Source organism: Mustela erminea, chromosome 17, assembly GCF_009829155.1.
Source record: "Mustela erminea isolate mMusErm1 chromosome 17, mMusErm1.Pri, whole genome shotgun sequence".
Lineage (NCBI taxonomy): Eukaryota > Metazoa > Chordata > Mammalia > Carnivora > Mustelidae > Mustela > Mustela erminea.
This window is the reverse complement of record NC_045630.1, coordinates 32,122,589-32,138,202: the sequence shown is the minus strand read 5'-3', so window position 1 is coordinate 32,138,202 and position 15,614 is coordinate 32,122,589. Positions and strand designations below refer to the sequence as shown.

Sequence of the window (15,614 nt, the reverse complement as noted above, 5' to 3'; positions counted from 1 at the left end):
AGGTCCCTTTGCATGGGAGGAAGGGACTCAGGGAGTGAGGCTTAGAACCCAGAGCCTGACCTCTAGCAGACACACTGGGTCCTAGGGTACCTGAGGGGCTGCGGTCTCAGAGCGTGCATGGGCAGGACCCCCTGTGAGTCGGTAACCTTGGGCAAGCTTGGAGGCCGCTGGAGCCTGTTTGCACTCTGCCGGGCGGCTCCATGCCTCTCACTGTGCTTGTCAGGATGAGTGACCATGTATTAACAGCCCCTCTGCAGCCGGCGGAGGGAACCAAGGACGTTCGGTTGCCTGAGCTCCCGCTGGTGCCAGGGAGGAATGCAGGGTGCCCCCGGAGCCATGCTGCCCAAAGGAAAGGGAGTTCTGGAGGTTGCCCTTCCTGGTGCAAAGTGCAAGGGAGGAAGAACGGGACAGAGAGCCACGAGGGCCCCACGTGAGGGACTTGCACACCCGGCCGGGCCTGGGACACGGCCACTCAGTTCTGTCCATGCTGCTTTATTTCTGCAAAGGAGGCACTGGGGCATGTGGGGTCGGGGACGAAGTCTCTCTGGAGACGTCTGAGGCATCCCCAACTCCGAATTCCATGACTGATGGTCCAGACTCAGCAACAGTCAATCCCGCGGTGACTCGGTCCCACCAGTCCTGTTGAGCTACTTAAAACCCAGGGCAGGAGAGTGTCCAGGTAATGAAGGGACACAGTTCTGCACTTTCTGGGGCTCGTGTGTAGGAGGGCAGAGAAAGCCTATACTCCCCAGCTTGCTGGTCTGGTGGGGGCGGCAGGAGGGGCACCAGCCCCACACGGAGACCGTCCCAACTGGTTGGCAGGTAACACAATGACACACGATCGCATCCCAGATGAACCCTTCATGTGCTCGGACTTTTCCTCGTGTAAGATCGGAAGGATACAGGCCCAGCGGGGCTGGAATGGCCTGAGTGTATCCTGGACCTCAAGGAGGCCTCAGGCTGCCCTGAGCAGGGCAGGTCCCATGTGACAAGGCCCCGACTTCCTGCTGCCTGTCTCCTGCCTCCTTCACGGGTTCACTTCACGGCTGCAAGGTGCTTCCTGCCAGGGAAAGTATATGGGGTCCCCTGGGACCTGAGGGGGTTGGACAATGCCTCCATGTCCACACTAGCTTTCAGTGTTGATCCTAAATCAGAACATTTCCAGGGATTTCACATTCGGCTAAACAGCGATTTTCGGACTCTTGTTTTTGTTCTTTCTCTGGAGAAGGCTGTGGGCCTACACAGGCCTTCTAGGCGCTGGCGGGTTCTCAGGAAATCGAAATGCACATTCCCTGTAATCAGGTCTGAAACCGGCCGGTGAAGGGCAGAAACCAGCGCCGGCATCCTCAGCTGTGGACTGGTCGGATGTAAAAACTCCGATGTCCAGCTTCTAACGAGGTCCAGCTTGCCTGTTCCTGGGAAAATGCCTGTGGAGGAGGTCTGCATGGGGAGCCCCTGCCCCAGTCATGGCAAGTGGAGTGACTGCGTCCCTATTTGGGAAAAACAAGCACAAGAACCCCCAGGCCCCCCACCTTCATGGACGGATGGCTGTGCTCCCGCCTCCTCCTTCCTTCTGTGGAGTCTATGACACAACATTACACCAGTTGTGCAACACAGGGACTGGATGTCTACACACACCGCACAATGGCCACCACAGTGAGCCTGGCAACCAGAGTTTCTTAGTGTCCACATTTAAGTGAAATCATGTGGTATTTGTCTTTGCCTGATACTTAGTACCCTCTGGTCCATCCAAACCGTTCCAAGTGCCAAGATCTCATTCCTAATTTGACAGCTCACCAGTGTTCCACTGCATACACACATACCACGACTTCTTCATCCACTCATCACTTGATGGACACTCAGGCTCATCCGTATCTTGGCTGTTCTGGATAACGCTGCTGCAAACATGGGGTGCATGTTTCCCTTCGCATAGATTTTCATTTGCTTTGGGTAAATACCCAGAAGTGTGATTCCTGGATCATAGGGTAGTTCTATTTCCAGTTTTTTTGAGGACCCTCCATCCTGTTTTCCAGAGCAGCTGCACCAGCTTGCACGCCCACCAACTGTGCACAAGGGCTCCCCTTTCTCTGCAAGCTTGCCGACACCTATTATCTCTGTGTTGTTCATTTTAGCCACTTAGGCAGGTGTGAGGTGGGATCTCACTGTCATTTTGGTTTTATTTCCCTGATGGTGAGTGATGCTGAGCATCTTCTCGTGTGTCTGTTGGCCCTTTGCCTCTGTTTACTAATATTCTATTGAGTTTTTACGTCTATGTTCCTCAGGGATACTGGCCTCTAACTTTTTCTGCTTGTGGTGTCCTTGTCTGGTTTGGGGATCAGAGTAATGCTAGCCTCACAAAATGAGTTTGGAAGCATTTCCTCCTCTTCAGCTTTTGGGAAGACTTTGAGAGGAACAGGTATTAAATCTTCTCTGAATGTTTGGTAGAATTCCCTGGGGAAGCTGTCTCGTCCCGGACTTCGGTTTGCTGGGAGGTTTCGGATTTCTGGCTCTCTCTCCTTCCTAGTCATCAGCCTATTTAGACTTTCCATTTCTTCATGATTCGGTTTGGGAAGATTTTAAGTTTCCATGGATTTATTCCTTTCTCCCGGGTTGTCTAACCGGCTTACGTATAATTGTTCATAGTGTCTCTTACACGCCTTTGTATTTCTTGTAGTATCAGTTATAACTTTTCTTTCATATCCGAGTTTATTTAATTGAGCTCTTTCTCTTTTTCCTCTTGGGTTGTCGACCTAAGGGTCTGTCAGTTTTGTTTATCACAGAACCTACTCTTGGTTTCATTGATCTTTCTGTTGTCCTTTCAGCCGTTTTTCCTCTCTGATCTTTTAAGATTTATTTGAGAGAGAGAGAGAGCACGCGCGCATGTGCGCACAAGCAGGGGGAGCAGCAGGCAGGAGGAAAAGCAGCTTCCCTGCTGAGCCGGGAGCCTGATGCGGGGACTCGATCTAAGACGGACACTTAACCCACTGAGCCACCCAGGCATCCCCTCCTCTCTGATCTTTATTATTTCCTTCCTTCTACTAACACTGGATATTTGTTTCTTTTCTAGTTCTTTGTGCTGTGATGCTAAACTGTTGAGATGCTCCTGGAGGTAGGCCTCTATCGTCATGAAATTCCCGTTTGCCATGTCCTATGGATTTCACCACAGCACATCTCCATTTTCTTTGGCCATACGTTTATGGGTGTGGAGAAGGCTTGGGGTGGGGACCACAGCCGACGCACTGGTGGGTCCCGGGGAGCCCCAAAACGGAAGGGAATCACTTCCCTGGCACAGCCAACCAGACCCAGGCGCTCAGGGGTCAAATCACCCCTACGTTTAAAAGCCCCTGAAGGCTCCATGCTTCCCAGCACCATGCAGTGGATTTCCCTGGGACATCAAGAAAAATCAGACTGTGTGCTAAGAAAGATGGGAAACTGAAGGGGGAACCAGGTGACAGAGGGCAAGGGGCAGAGTCCCTGGGGATGACAACGGGTGCCCCGTGACAGCATGACTCCTCCTTTCAAAGACCTCATATGATTCCAGTAAGGCTGAGGAAACAGCAACATCTGATGCATCTGGATAATCTTCCATGAATCCTTGCCTGGTACCCCGAACCATCGTTCAACTTGGCTCCATTTCTATCAAGTCTCGAAACACAAAAAGCCTTCAGTCGGCGCTGTGCCTCTTGGTTCTGAACCCCAGTTTTGGCATCTTTGCCCAGTGAGCAGTTCAAGGTCCCACGAGTGCTTCCACCAGATACTTTACAGGGAGAGCAGACATGCGAAGATTATTCAACACACACACATGGCATACATACACATGTACATGTGCACGTGTACACACACACAGATGCACGCAGCCATACATGCACGCGCACACACACCGAAACCTCAGAGGAAAGGCCACTGTGGCCTTTGTGGCAGTGGTCACCCTGGCCATAGCCCTTGCTGGCGGAGGATGGGGCTGCGCTCCAGTTCTGTGTTCCAACCTTAGCTACCAGCTACTAACACTAGGGTCTGTTTCATTTGCTCCCTTCAGATCCTCCAGACTCCACAGAAACAGCTCTCAAAGTTTCAAAATGAAGCTTATCGGAAGGTAACCGATTGAAAAACATTTAAACCAAACTTGTCAAGATCTTGAAACAGGCATCTCGGCCTGATAGAATCATAACCATGACTCCATCCACCCAATCTAGTTCTGGCTTTCTGAGCAGCGAGACACCCCCAGGCCCACAGGAGCCCCTTTCCTTATGGCCCAGGCTCACCTCTACCTGCCTGCACTTCTGGACACGGGGGACACCCCATCCCTGCAGGTGAGGGTCCCCAGAGTTAACAGGTGAAAGTACTGGGTGCTCAGTTATGTTTGAATTGAGAATTTAACAAATGAGTTAAGTCCCATGCAATATTGAGAGCACGCTCAAATTAAGAAATGATTTGTCATTTATCTGAAATTCAGCTTTTACCAGGCATACCGTGTCTTACCTGCCACATGCACTGGAGGCCCAACCCCAGGGACCTGGGACGGGTGGGGGCCGGACTCACGAGGGCATGCCTGCTGCTGTCCCAGGGGCCCCCACTTGCCCTTCCCCCAGCACTGCTTTAGGACGCCCCCCTGGCCTCTTTTGGCTGTCAGCACTCCACACAACCCATGGTCCAGCGGCGTGTTCCCTGCTGCATGCGCACCCTTGAAACAACGTCATGTGATCGTGTCTTGTTTCCAGGAAAAGCTCCAGGGGCCTCCTAACTGGAGCCTGCTTTTGTTTTCCTCTTCCCCCTCGTAGACCCGTCCTGCACGCTGTGCTCAGAGGCCCACACGCAAATCAGTGTGTGTACTTTAGTCATAATTTCAAGACCCACATGAAACTGAGAGCTGAACCAGTATGCCCACCTTCGCTAGCAGGAAACCCCTCAGACCCCGACCTGCTGCTGTCCCTGGATGCCCTGTCCCCTCACTACTGCGAACCACTGCTCAGGGTAATGACACACATTCGAGGAGAACAGGAAGAAAGGAGCCCTCAGCTCCAGGCTTCCCAGCGTGTGCCAGCCACGGCTCAAGCCAAGCCATAAAATGCACGGGAACAGGGAGAAGCAGGGACACACAATAAAGCAAGGGAAAAATGAACGACGCCATAATACAGTCTGTTTTCATTTCGTGCAAAGAAAATTAATTTTTTAGGACATTTCACTTAACTTGGCAATATTTTACGGTTTAACCTCTGATGCCTGAAGCGCCTCTCTTTCATGCCCTTAAGCCTCAGACGGGGGAAGCCCGTTTTACGACTAGCTGTAGGTCCTGCCTCTTGGGGGATGACCAGCCTCACGGCCCAGCTCAGGGCCGTGTGCACTCAAGGAACGGGAGTTGCGCTGACCAGGGTTCCCAGCTCGTCACCTCCCGCAGGAGCACCCGCTATAACTGTGAGTCGCCCTCCCGAAGAGTGGACACATTACCTTCCAGAGCAAGGCACCGGGGTGGGCTGGTCGACCAGATGAGGCTGTGTAGGCACTCGAGGTGCTCGGCCCCCTCCAACTTGTACCCAGGGAAGCAGTGGTAGGAGATGACCGTCCCCACGGGGAAGGAGGTCTGCAACTCGGAGATGTTCGCGTAGCCATTGGAAGAGGCAAGAGGTCTCAGGCAGCCTGTGGCGAGGAAAAGAGGAGGGACGGTCGCACTTGGTCCCCTCTGCACCAACGAGACCCGCAAAACCCTGGCCCCCTGCCCGCCTCCAAGGGCTCTTCAGCCAGACGCCCGTAACCACTTTCCTGTTCGATTCATGTCGCAGAATTTGGCGTCATGCTTGCAAACCACACAGAGAGGCCCAGGGGAAGAGGGAGGAAGTGAGGGGGGTACAGCTGGGATCAGGGAGCCCCAGACACACCTCAGAATCATCCGGGAACCTTTAAGCAACACAATCCTGGCTGCGAGCCCTAGGTCTATGCACAGCCAGGGCACCCCGAATTTTTAAAATCTCCCCAGGTGATGCTAACATGCTCTTGGGGGTGAGAAGCACTGAGGTGCTGTGCAGCAAACATACACCCCAACTGTTTCAACAATGGGGACACCTGGGGGGGTCTGAGGAGGTGGCAGCAAAAACCCCCTTCCCCTGCTTGGACTGTGAGGCAGGGGCCTGCGGACCCCGTGTGATGCCACGTGAAGATCAATTTGCATTTTAGGTGCACATGACATGGTTCTCAGCCTTGAGAACTGCCCAGAAAAAGGGTATCTCAGAACACACCCCACTGGGCCCCCTCCCAAGGAGCTCCTGGTCTGGGTCTGCGCAGAGCCCAAGGACATGCACGGCAGGCATGGGGCTGGGTGTCGCAAGCCCCCACAGCACACCCAGAATTCTCCATGCTGTCTGTGTTCCCACACTTCTGCTTCTGCCAAACGGAAGCTGCTTTTCCGTGTTGAAACCTGTGCCTGGGGAACATTCCCAGTGGCACAGAATCCCGTTCTGTGTGGCCCCCACTGCGATCCTGGCATTTCCTGTCGGTGTCAGTGGTCTCACTAGAGGAAATAATGACTCTGCAGAGCTGGGGCTCTTCCCGCGGAGAACTAATTGTGTGTGAAGTAAATAACGTATAATGGAAATCCCGACTCTCCCTTCCAGTCGCCGAGCACGGATCACAGCATGCCCATGGCAGCGGATGTCTGAGCTCTGCTCCCGAGCTGGCTTGCTTTGACATTCTGAGCCTCGAACGGCTTCATGCTCCGCCGACTGCCCTGGTCAGTGAGCTGGTACGTGGGATCTATGTTTCGGCGTGAGACCAGAGAGGCCAGGGCAGCCCTGGCATGCAGAACTTAGGGAAATGCTCCCTTTGGGCCGACAGTGTCCCGTGCCACAGAGATCCACGGGCCTACTACCACCCAGGCCACATCTGAGACACGTGGCCACATCCTTTCTCCACGGCCTGGAAGGATTTACCCGTTGAGCTGAACATGAACTGTGTTCACAGGAAAAGTGAAGTGTCGGGGAGGAGGGGGAGATTGGGACTCAGGAATAAACAGAATCCGTGACTGAGAAAAGTAAGACAAGCACGTCAACATGAACAACTGACCGTATCAGAGTCCCTAAGTGCTGTTCAAATGAGCTGGCACAAGGGACAGTGCCTGCGGCTCCTCCCAAGAAGGAGTGTCATTCCTGGCCACTCCCACAGAGAAGCTGGAGTCCCCTGAATATAAAACGGACAGACCCACAGTGAACAGCAGGTGCGTCTGGACACTGCTCTCCAAAACACAAAGTTCCCAAGGAAAACATGGCCTTGGAACATGCTCGCCTGCTTGCCTGCCCCAAAAGAAGCCAGAAGGGGTTGTAACTGCAGTAGTAAACCAGGGAAAGAGAGACATGCTCCTTGGCTGGGGACAGCCCATCCCAAGCATGGCAGCAGACACCAGGCTTTGACACAATAGCTTGGTGCAACCTCTATTTACACTTCCAGGCAATGGCGAGCCGGCTTGTCAGGCTCTCTCCCCCGGATCTGGAAGTGCAAAGAAAAGCCACAGGACGAGACGTCATGCTAAGGGCCAGTCAGGCTCCCCCTGGCGCTCCGAGGTGTCAGGCCATCTAATGCCGCCAGACCCCTCACGCCCATGCCATGTTGGGCAGTCACTGCTTGGGCAGCCAGGCCCCTACCTGCCTCTGCATGGAGATGAGGTCAGGGCACAGACCAGGGGACATGCCCTGAGGGAGGGTGGTGTGGGTGACGGTGCTATCCGGGGAAGGGCACCTTCCAAGAGCAGCCAGCCGGCTCTGGGCGACGCTCTGAGATGCAAGCGCAGGGTGGTGGACAGAGCAGAGCAGGAGGCCACACCTGAGCCCCTGATGAGGATGCCACCCTCGGGCATTTCTTAAGAAATAATAGGGACCAAAAGAACTCGTAAATAGGTGCACGGAATTTGCAAGACCTAAGAGGAAGAAACCTCTAGAAAGGGCAGGAGAACAGGGGACAGTGGGGGATGCGGGATTCATGAAGGCAGAGGGGGCTGGCATCCGAGGGAGCGTTCTTGGCCCCGGGAAGGAAAGGGACCAGTGGTTGGTAATGTTCACGTGAATATTCAGCCCAACCTCAGATCACGCGACAACTCTCCACAGCCTCCCGAGAAGTGCCCCCAGAGCACATGTATCCCTGGAAATGTCATCTGTGCAGGCCACGTGGCACAGGGAGTTTGAGCAGAGAAGCTCACAAAGGGGTGGCCTGGCCGCCCTTGGTCCTTCCGATCCAGAGCCTTTGTTTCTGCAAAGGGCCATGTATGACTCTTAAGCCCTCACAGAAGGAAATAATTCATTTCCGACCCCGGGGCACGCAGAGTAATATCAGAGCCTGCCAGCCATGACCTAGAGCCCAGCGCTAGCATTCGTCTCGACCGGAACAAGCCAAGGCTCTGGCGCAAACAAGCCTCCTCCCCGAAGAATGAATTATGCACTGGCTTTCAAGTCACATGTCAAGAAAATAAAATCAGAATTAATGTGCACGCGAGGACTTATTTTCACAAACAGGGTCCTCCATGTTGGCCCAGGCAAATGTTAAAAAGGCAAGAGGATTCTTATTTACTGTGTAGTTTGGATAAAATCTGAATTTGATTATTTTTCTGCTCCTCATGCATTATAAAAATGGATAACGTTAAGAAAAAATAGCCTCTGTAAAGATGCGCCTTTAATCTACCCTCACCACCACTGAAATAAGTATAAACGTTCTGCTGTTTTCATTAAAAATGCCATAGTTCATCATCGTGCTCACAGCCTGGTTACAAAATGCCTATTTCTTAAAAGACTTTTGGTTCTCGGTGTGAAGGAGAAGTCAACATGCTCAAGAACAAGGGCTCTTCTGGTCTGGGCTCTCACGGTGGGCACGAGGGGCTGGTGGGGACCGCAGGGAGGGTGTGCGGATGCCAAGGCCAGAGCCGGTGGGCCCTGCTTCCCTCCACGTCCCAGTGGAGAGACGCGCACGTGCTCCCAGCCCGCGCCCCTACCTTGACAGAGCGGCAGGTTGTCCCACGTCCCGTCATCACGGCACAGAGAAACCATGTTGTACAGATCAGGGTAGCGGATCTTGAATCCCTCGTGACAGGTGACGATCAGCTTGTCTCCGTGTCTGTATGTCCTGTTATGAATCTCAGCATCGTCGATTTGAGGGATACGGCAATCTGCAAAGGTGTAAAAAGGACACGTTATTTTTTTAAATTTCAGCCTGTTGTGCTTCCCAGCTTGGCACAAAGCTCTTCTTTTCGGACCTGGCCTCAGGCTTCCCTGTGATAAAAGGCCCTCGCACACGGACTGCTAGCCCCTGGTCTGGAGGGGACTGAGGACAAGATGTCCCAATCCAGCCATGAAAGGAGCTTCACCTCCAGCCTGGAACCCTTCACACCTCGCAGTGGAGCCTCAGGCGATTTTGGAAATAAGAGAGGAAGGACAGAGCTGGGGGCTCACAATGACCCGCTAGGTGGTCCCACCCAGCCCACCGCCTCTGCCTTGGGGCAGAAGAAAAGCCTTGGCAGAAGGAAAAAAAGGCCTTGCAGAACAGTGGGGGACAAGCTGGGGCCACACCTGCCGGCACCTCCCTTCTACCGGATCTGCTCCACGCGGGTAATACATGGAAGAACATGCAACCGCCAACACCACACAGGCCCCCACAGGTAGGTGACCTGCTTCCTGGAAGCAGGTGGGAGCAGAATACAGACTCGGAAAGGGTCTGTAGCCCAGCATCAGGGGCGCAGGAACAGGAAGTCCACACAGAAGGTGATTAAGAGATAAAATACAGTGGATAAATTATAACCCTCCACTTCGAACACGGTCTCCTCCCAATTCCGCGTGTGTCCCCGCATATCCTCGTGCAGCCATCCCCGGAGGCGTACAGAGGGGTTGCGCTCCAAGCTTCGCAAGTTTTAAAAATGAAGCAAAATCCAAGAACAGCATTTCGACAATCACAGAAACTTTCTCCAAGAGTATCTCAATGCTGTAAGACTGGGTTTCTCAGCCACTCCCGAAAGCCTTCTGAATCAACCATACGGTTGGAATGGTGGGAGACTTGACCATGAACTGTTGGCTCTGAGGCCTGAGCCCAGGAGTCCTGAGGCTGCGGAGGGAAGGGACCCAAGCAGCCCATGGCCGGGAATACAGGTGGGTTTAAAAAGCACATCCCAGGAGTTCTGATGTAGGGTTGGGGCTGGGTTTACAGGGACCAATGAAGAATCTGACAACAGACTCTAGAAAACAGAATGACCTCTTCCCGGGGTCATTCAAAGTCAAAGCTTGGGTGTGGCATCTGCCTTCATCTCCAGATTAGCTGGAGAACAGGGACTGCACCCCTGCATTCTCCCACATGCCCTTGGCACTCCGGGACTCCGCACGTGGCTGGCAAAGAAATGTCGAGGAAGTGCGGCCATGGAGCCCCGGGACAACCCCATCAACCCTCTGTCTGCAAATTTCAGCAGGAAGCGTCCTTGATGGAAAACTGTTGTGGTTCTAGTTCGACCTCTCATTTTTGAGCTTCAAACTGTGGAAAGGGGTTTCCAACCTCTCACGTTTAACCAATAATTCTTCTACCAGAATAGACAAATTCCCCCAAAGTCAATGCCAGAAGGATCCTGACTGGAGTCACAAGGCAAGTGACAACTTGGCACCACTGCTGCCTTCTTAATGGAAACGGGGAATCACGTTTCTCAGTAGTGCTAACGCAGGCATTACTCAGAGCAAATAAAAACACCTTTATCCAGGCGTCCCTCTGTAAAACCCCAGCTGCCAACTGACCCCATGGTGCTGATTTACGCGACAAAGCCACCGTTCCCCTGACTGGCTTCCGACTTCTCCGGGAGCTGACCCAGGTCCTTAGCAGGCAGCCAGCATCAGTGAGTAAGCCAGTGGACAGAAGGGACACTGCGGCCCGTGAGTGTGTGGTCGCTGGCTGAGCAGAAGCAGCAGTCACTCACACAGAGTGCCCTGAACTCCTGACCAGATGCCTCTGTCCACAGCCAGGAGCTGGGGGCCGCCACGGGGCACATGGCCCAAGGATCCCAGGGCACTACGGCCTCCCAAGTTCTGCTCATGATGGAGTCACCATGGGGACTGGCTGCTATGGAACAGAGACTCGCACTGACCAGGGAGCTGGGAGCAGGCACCGGAGCTATGGCCAGGAGGCCAGGAGGGCTGTGGCCCAGATAAAGGACAGAACAAAACAGACCAGCTGTAGCTTCACAGAAGTCGGCCCCCCAAAGCTGAGCTACGATCCTACCCTTGGCGTCTGGCGCCTGACCCCCCAACCAGAGGAGGGGAGATTGGAAGACGAGCCTGGCCCAGCCAGGCCATCCTTAGCCGGACGTGACTATGCACTTCATGTCTATGGAAACAGATAAGCCAGGATCTTTAGTGCCCAAAAACGAATACATATAATCTTCATCAGTTCTGACGTTTCAAACAGAAATAAGAGAAATTTCCTACAGTATGAGTGCATCCCGTCAGCCGCAAGAATGTTTAAAAGCCACTCCAAAAATGCCGTTACCAAGGATGACAGATAAAGCTCCATCGGTAACTGACTCTGGCAGGAGTGGGGATGTGATCAAACCCGACACAGGCAGACACAAACGGGCACTTTGGGGATACAACTGAGAGGGTGCAAAGCTTCCACTTTGAGACATCCTTTCTCCCCAGACCACTGCATCGCTGCATCTGAGTCCTGCTCGTGTAATAGGGGATTTAATAGAAACAAGTCAAAGAGGGGATATTAAGGTGATATTACACAGTTATACCTAAGAACAAATTATTCAATGACATTAGTTAGCACAGAGCAGAGTCCTAAGGAGCAGAAAAGGCAAAGTTCTAAGAATACATACCACGACCAATATTTACTGGCCTTTTTAAATGCCAGTTATATGTGAACATGAATCTGATTCCTTCTAGTGCCAACTCTGACACCCATTCTCCCTAAAAAGTGTTTCCAGGAACGTAACCACGTAATCCACCCTGGAGACACAGCATTCATATCCACACAGGAAAGGTGCTGGAAGCCTCGCTGTAAAGGATGCTGTTGGATTTTGTTTACCCCTGCATTTATAACGCCCGGTATTCATCCATCCAACCATCCATCCGTCCACTGGTGACTCGCTGAGCACCCAGCCGCAAGCGCTGGGCACGGAGAGTTAGGAATCATACCCTCGCTGCATGGAGAAGGCCGCTAACAAGTTAGTAAATCTGCGAGGTAGAGACTAACATGCAGTGATTGCCGCTCGCATGAGGAGGAACAGGTGCTGAGGTCACAGGGACCTACCAGGGGCCCCTGGCATCTGGGTGCATGGGATAGGCACCCTGAGGAGATAATGTTTATGATGCAGGGCCACATGGCAAGGTGGCCTTATCGAGCAGGTCTGGGAGAAGGCAGCTTCAGGCAGAGGGAGAGTAAGTGCAAAAGCCAGGAGAACACGAGTGTCCTGAAAAACACACAGGAGGGGGACACCTGGCTGGCTCAGTCCCAGGGTCCTGGGATCAAGTCCCGCATCGGGCTCCTGGCTCAGTACAGTGTCTAATTCTCCCTCTGCTCCTGCACGCTCTCTCTCTGACATATAAATAATAAATAAAATCTTTTAAACACACAGACACAGGAGGGTCCATGTGTCTGAGACACAGTGAGCAAGGGGAGATGAAGGCCTTATAAGTTGGGGCATACTTCATTAGGTAGTTAGGACAGGACTGGCAAGAGGTTGTCTTTTAGATAAGCTCTCTGTTTCCCAGGATGATAAAACAATAGAAGGCCTTTGTCTCTAGGCAATATTCTCGGGAGCCTGCGTGTTCTACTATTCCTGATATGTTCCTGAGCCTGTCTGGGTTTTAAATGCTGAGTATCTTGGGCCAAAGGATTTATCAGGGAAGTCGATCTACAAAACCAAATAAACTTTCCATTACTGAAACCTTATGGAAACCACAGCCTGCATGGGCTGCGCATAGCAGAAAATATTCATTTATTTCTAAAATCCTTTTCCAAATTTGTTTTGATTTTCAAGAGAAAGCTTGTGTAACCTGCAAGGCTGCAAAGTTAAAGAGGAAAAACCACACGCCTGTCTCAATAAATATAGAGAAGCGTCTGTATCACGTGACACAGACTCCTACCTGCAACACAGAGAGCCACCTTCCCTACACAGCATCCATCCGAGGCCCACAGCACCCGTTCTGAATGGTGACGCTGACCACTGTTAATTAAAGTATACTTGACCAACCATGTCCTCTTGCTTTTAGGCATAACCACGGTGATTCCATATTTCAGAACTTCCGACAGTGCCGCCAGGGGTGTCCCCGTCTGTCCCCACACACCGTGGTCACAGTACCTCAGACAGTACTCCCGGGCTCATGTTCCTTCCTGCGACCCACCTCACAGCTGGAGCTCTCTCAGCCCTGCTCAGCCACCACTCCCATGTTCGTTCCAACGCTTCTCTGACTTGTTCATTTGTTTTGTTGTTGAGATTCCACCTGTCACACACACACCTGTCCTTCTCTGTGTGATTTAGTTCACTTTAGTTCTTTGTTTTCATTTTGACTCTTTTAAAAAAGACCTTGAAAATAAAAGCAGAGACCACGCATGCTCTCAGCTTGGGGAAGCCTTTGCCTATGCTGTGACAGTCGAGTTCGGTGCTTCGAAGACTTCCATAAACATGGTCTTTGCTAAGTCCGAGAAACAGTGAGCTGTCAAGGTCAGGAAAGCTCCGTCCACACCCACGGTCAGGGGTGGTGGGCAGAGAGACGGAGCCCTTGCCCGCACCGGCACTGCCTCTCCTGCGTCAGCCCAACCTGCCGAGGAGACAGTCAGCCCCCTGCCCGCCGCCAGGTAACCTCTGAGCAGTGTTCTAGACTCACACACACCCACGCAGCATGAACCACACAGAGCAGACACCGCCACGCTTGCCAGAGGTAGGCAGATACCTCGCCATGACGAGAGACCATAGGGTAACTGCTGGAAACAAATGCCCACTGTGCCGCCCTGTCTCCCTATCAAACCCCGCCTGGAACAGACGCGACAGTGACTGAGTGGATCTCCCGAGTACCACACGTCCCTGCCTCCACGGGCAAGTCTGAGCAGCACGTACTCTGCTTTCTCAGGCACCGGGGCTGGGAGTGCGCAGCTGGCTAGGGACGCAGCAGTGAGCACCCCTGGTGTGACCTGAGCTGCTCTCCTGCCTCGACAGAAACCAGGACCTGGGTCGTCATTGCGGTAGAGGAGGGACACGGTGACTTGTGACACCGAGCCTCCTTTGCCCCCGGCCTGGCCACAATGCTCTCCCGCCAGCATGTGGGGTGGGCCCCTGGGCTGGCGCGGCTGGTCCCCACAGCACCACGAGCAGCCTCCACGGACGAGGGGGGCACTTTACCTTCTTGTGCACAGAAGGGCTTATCACTGGGGATCCAGCCGAGGGTTCCATTGAGATGTCTCACACACAGCCTCTTTGTAGGGCCCTGGAGCGTGAACCCATCTTGGCAGTGAAACTGGGTGACAGACCTTTCAAGGAAAAGCCCTCCACCGGGTGTCCTGAAGCCGTTCTCAGGAACTCCTGGGTCAGCACACACCGGAAGGTCATCGAACCCTACATTGACAGAGAGAAGAAAAGGAGCCTCTAAATATGTGCTTCCGAGGCTGGGAGCCTTCCTGCATCCGTGACGGACACTGTCACACACCGTGAACACTTAGCCAGTCCAGTCAGCCCAGAATGTCCGCATTCTGCTGTGTGCCACACTGGCTTCTTGCTTAGAACAGCGCCCGGAGCGTCCTCCAGCCCCCGGCCGACCACAGCCCTTCATGGAGGCTCGGGGAGGAGCAGGGGAGAAGGAAGCCACACAGGGAACGACGCTGTGCAAGACGCTGCAGGGGGGTGAGGCGGGAGGGTCGGGGAGGAGGCATGGACTCTGAGCCACCCAGCAGGCCAGACGACATTTCAGGGACAGAACCAAGGATGTAGGACTGGCAGGGCTGGCATTCTCACAGGACAGGCCTGAGCCACCAACACTCGTCTCCTCCCCGGCCCTCACCCTGGCCCCACCCGCCAGGCCTCATCCGGACTTCCCGAGGATCTGGGTACCTTCCTAACCTCCCAGCCACCCATTCTGTGCTCCAACTAGAGCTCAACCGCCACGGGTGCTGAGCTGGGAGCCCTCCAAGGACGAGTCACCTGTTCATCTTTGTGACCCTCAGAATCCGCCACTGCCCCACGTCACCCCCACGCATGTCCCAGGGAGGAGCAAAGGCCCACAGACTCCCACAGACTCCACAGTCACCCCACATGGGAAGGGGTGACCCTCGAAAGCTGGGCTATGTGGAAGCAACGTGGATCCACAGAGCAGGCTGGGCGTCCTGAGGTCCACAGATGACCCAAGGAGGGGCCGGGATCAGCACTGCTGGGGGTGGAGAGCAGGAATATGGCTGGCTTCATGTCTTCAGTTTGCAGCAGAGTGTAGGTGCCCCCTCCGCGGGGCCTGGTCAACGTCAGCCCCCAGAGTCTGACACCCTTAGGGTAGCCCCAGGGGGCTGGGATACATGCAGGGAGCAGGGGAGGGCTGAGGCCCCCAGGGAGCCAGCCAGAGGGAGGACGGTCCTGCGGGGACCAGTGGAGTGCGGACGGTGGAGCTCAATCCCAGGATAAGGGA

At 53.8% G+C, this 15,614-nt stretch overlaps 1 protein-coding gene across 1 annotated transcript in view; it reads right to left on the bottom strand.

Moving 5' to 3' along the window:
• Positions 1-15,614, bottom strand: part of LOC116575916 (sushi domain-containing protein 4-like) — a 65,089-nt gene that overhangs the window by 15,384 nt on the left and 34,091 nt on the right. The window contains exons 2-4 of the mRNA XM_032317547.1: positions 14,345-14,557; positions 8,966-9,139; positions 5,446-5,634 (exon numbers count right to left, since the gene is read on the bottom strand). Coding sequence (XP_032173438.1) covers positions 5,446-5,634; positions 8,966-9,139; positions 14,345-14,557 — 576 coding nt within the window. The remainder of the gene's footprint in view (positions 1-5,445; positions 5,635-8,965; positions 9,140-14,344; positions 14,558-15,614) is intronic.